Source organism: Magnolia sinica, chromosome 2, assembly GCF_029962835.1.
Source record: "Magnolia sinica isolate HGM2019 chromosome 2, MsV1, whole genome shotgun sequence".
In the NCBI taxonomy this organism is placed as follows: domain Eukaryota; kingdom Viridiplantae; phylum Streptophyta; class Magnoliopsida; order Magnoliales; family Magnoliaceae; genus Magnolia; species Magnolia sinica.
The window spans coordinates 1,857,735-1,861,642 of NC_080574.1; the positions used below are offsets into that span (position 1 = coordinate 1,857,735).

Below are 3,908 nucleotides of genomic sequence, written 5' to 3' on the forward strand. Positions count from 1 at the left end.
TTCTTCTCTGCGCTGTATCATAAACCGCAAATCAAATCCAAAAAATTCACAGTGAGACGGAGACCACAGTTTATAAATAACAAAGCTTCTTGTGATGCAATAACAGACTCCAAAGAGATTTTACAAGGAAAGGCTGCAGACTCAAGACTACATCACGAATTTCGTAATCGTACCATTTATTAGATGGTGGTGATTCATCCACCTTACGCTCCATAAACGTGTGTCCATGCAAGACATGCGAGTCATGCAAGACGGTTTAATCTACGGTTGCTTCATAGACATCAATCGCTGGCCATGAAATGGACGGTTGAACATAAAGCGATCGCATGTACAAATTCATTGGGTAGTATCAAAAGGATAAGATCGTAAAATCATTGTGAATATCGGGGGTATATTTCACCACTATGGGCCACACCCGTGAATGGCCTACAATTTAAGAAATGGTCAATGAGGAAGACAGCAATCCCATGCATGTTTTGGTCATGGATAACGCCGTATACCTGATACGCAGATTTATTTTAACCGTTGGATGATTCCCACGTTGCATTGTATCCTTGATACACGTCTGCTGTTTATCCGCTATAATGGTCCTAAAATAATCCTAGCCCTTCGATCTATGTTCTACAAGAATAAGCGGCTAGGAAAAAAAATAGAACAGTGGTCCACATTCAACGAGGAAAAAGCCAATGATAAATCCGCCTTTTGTCCGCTCGGCTCAGATAAATGTATCGCATGTTACCGACTCCGTCGGTGGTTTAAATGGTAGTGACTCATCTCCTTACCAGCGGTACACTTGCACGGCTATCCAGACCATCCAAATTGTGGGGCATGTCGAGGATGAAACACAACTTAGACACCACACTAATCTAGCAATCCTAACCATCCAATTGGCAATTATTAATGGATGGTTAAATGAAATACCAAGTAAGAGATATTGAACGGTGATGGTAAAACCAGATGGTTATCATCGTCTGATCAATCTGATTGTGGGCCATGCTCAATCAACAATCAGTTCTGAAGATTATTGTAAAAGCATACAATATGTATTCTGGATTGGCCAACATTTTTAAAATGGTGGTGAAGAATGGCAGCCTGAGGAGTCTCTGAACTCGCACACGTAGTTTATAGGATAGATTACACGAGATTTGTTAAGCATACACGCGTGTACAATACAAACCTATGACAGGCCATCACCTGTGCCATCGTAGCAGACAGGTGCAATATCCAAGCCATCCATCAGGTGGATCCGACCATGCAGTCGTTCATGTTCAAATGTAGAGCTGATCTACAAAGCAGGTGGGCTACGATAGCCCTACGTTCATTTTGAAAATTGTGGCCCCCCACACTAGTGGAACGACCTGATTCTCGGGTGAGGGCATCTACATAGCGATGCCTATCTGATGGATGTTTTGGATCTCATAAGCATGTACCATGATGGCACATGTGTGGGCTAGGTAAACATAGCTATCTTTCCTATTCTCATTCATTAAGAAAACCATGGACATGAAATTATTCGAATTCAATACATATATTTTTGTAGAATTTTTGTATTTTACATTTCTTTTCTTGGATTTGGGTATGTCTTTCTGATAAGCCCCAAGCAAGAGATATCTTCAATTAGTTCAAGGCCTTGTAACAAAACAAAGAATCAAAACCCAAATCAAAGATGGAAAGAATATCCAAAGACCCAAAATAAGAAAAACCTTTCAAAACAAGTCAGCAGTCTCATCTACTGGCATCTCTATCATGTCATCGTGTCCCAACAGCCATTTCTCAAGCACGGAAAGTGGGCCTTGGGCCTCTGAATTGGGCTTGCTTTCAGCTTGGCAAAAGCCCATATCGGTTGCATTATTCGCATTCTCATCTAGAGACACTGACTGAGATGTGTCCGGCGTCATCGAAGACTCATCGAAGCTGAACAGCGATTCAAGAGCCTCTGATGATATAACGCCATTCTTCACAGTGCTTGGATTCTCTTCGCTAGAGTTAGAATTTGCGCCGATCCCTTTATTGAATGAACTACGGTCCATCTCGAACGCCGTTTGTCGTATCTTCTTCGGAGAATTCCTCATCCATCCTTCAAGCAATCGGGATACAGTATCTGTGCTCCATGCATAGGTAGATGGTTGGAGCGGTCTGGTGTGGGATTGGGAGCCATGGGTAGCCTTTGGGTCCAAAAGGTCTGATTTCTCAATGGACAAGGCCTCACATAGAGCTTGCTTGGCCATGTGAATGTCAGTTTGGAGCCTTCTCTCCCATTGTCCTTTGGAGATGGGCTGTGGGCCTGAGGTCCCATTGCTCATATGGCCATCCACACATGTTTGGAGCTTCTTAAGCTTTTTCTTCAAGTAGGTATTCCAGTAGTTCTTGATATCATTGTCTGTTCTTTGAGGTAGGTAAGAAGCTATGGCAGCCCATCTGAATTCAATCAAATTCACATAAATATAAGTATCCAAATTCTCAGAGACTAAAAAAATCACATCATCCATCTATACAAAGGGAATTTATATTTACATGCCTATCTTTTTTTATACATAAATCACTTCTCATGTTTGATTTGTAAAGAAAATTATAGATTTTATAAGATAATAATTACGATTTTCCATTTCTATATTTCTCAACCACAAAATTTAAAGTCAATCTCAATAATAAGATATATTAGAGATTCACTTGTAAATCATACACACCACTAAAAATGAAATCTCTCGGAATCCATTCCTTGTAGTACCATAGGAAATAATTGTCAATTAAAGAATTCGGAAGTCCTTTTCTACTTTAAATGGATTCCTGGTTATCAAACAGTCCTTTGGGCCCTTAGATCAGTATATAAAGATTGAAAAAGATATGGTGTTTTTACCTATTGCCCAAGAGAGCTTGAAGGTGGATGATCTTCTCCTCCTCAGTATCAGTGAAGTTGCCACGTTTGATCCCGGGCCTAAGGTAGTTTGTCCACCTAAGCCTGCAGCTCTTGCTACATCTAAGCAACCCTGGCGACACCAATCAAAAAGAGAAGATAGGATGAAAAAGTCAATACAAAGGACTCGAAAAACTAACTCCCCAACTCCATGTCTTCAAAACCCAAAACACCCTCAGAATTGATATCTACACACAGCCTAATTGATTTTCATACACCCATCTTCCATTATATGAAGGGAAATGTTACACTCTTTTTTAACTTTTCCAATTCCCAAAATACAAAGTGGGTTTATACAAATTTTATTTTAAAAAACAATGGGAGTAAATAGGTGTCTTCCAATCAAAAGATAGGTCTAGAGCCTTAAATATTATATCTTTAATGTCTAACCACCCCAAACCAAACCAGAGAGAGAGAGAGAGAGAGAGAGAGAGAGAGAGCTGTACCTGTGTTAGTAGGAACAGCCCTCCAATTCCCAGCACCATGTTCTTGAATGTAAGAGACCAAGATAATATCTTCTTCAGGTGTCCAAGGGCCCTTCTTCATACCCATTTTGTCACAGCAAGGTGGTCGACCCATGATGCCTTTTCTTCCTCTTCTTGGGTTTTCTTTCTTATTCCTTCTCTAGGGGTGTTTTTTTTTTTTCTTGAGCTTGATCTCAACAGCTGACTCTCTCACACTCTCTCCTCTCTCTCCTCTGATAGTGAAGACAGACGTCCAAAGGCCATGGTCCCTGCTTCTATATATGTATAGAAAAGTGAGGTAAAGGTGGAGAGGTGTGTCTATGGTACGCTGACCCATACAAGCGAAGGTGCTACGCAAGAGTCAAAATAAGACAGCAAGAGCATTTACTGCTGGGCTTGCAAAAGTCAGCCGCTGTGAAACCCTTCTGCCTCGCAAAACCGCGTGCATTCAATGAGGCCGTGTAGGAAAACCCTAAAAAGCACCTCTTCCATTCACCTGCACTTGCCGTGGGATGAGTTGTTTCATATGT

The 3,908-nt window shown here is 41.0% G+C and overlaps 1 protein-coding gene across 1 annotated transcript; it reads right to left on the reverse strand.

Moving 5' to 3' along the window:
* Positions 1–1,516: 1,516 nt before the first annotated feature.
* On the reverse strand, positions 1,517–3,623 carry LOC131231441 (myb-related protein 306). Its single transcript, XM_058227636.1, has 3 exons — positions 3,361–3,623; positions 2,858–2,987; positions 1,517–2,418 (listed from the first exon to the last, which is right to left on the reverse strand). Exons 1-3 carry the CDS (start codon positions 3,491–3,493, stop codon positions 1,707–1,709), a joined length of 975 nt encoding a protein of 324 aa, XP_058083619.1. The 5' UTR covers positions 3,494–3,623; the 3' UTR covers positions 1,517–1,706.
* Positions 3,624–3,908: the final 285 nt, after the last annotated feature.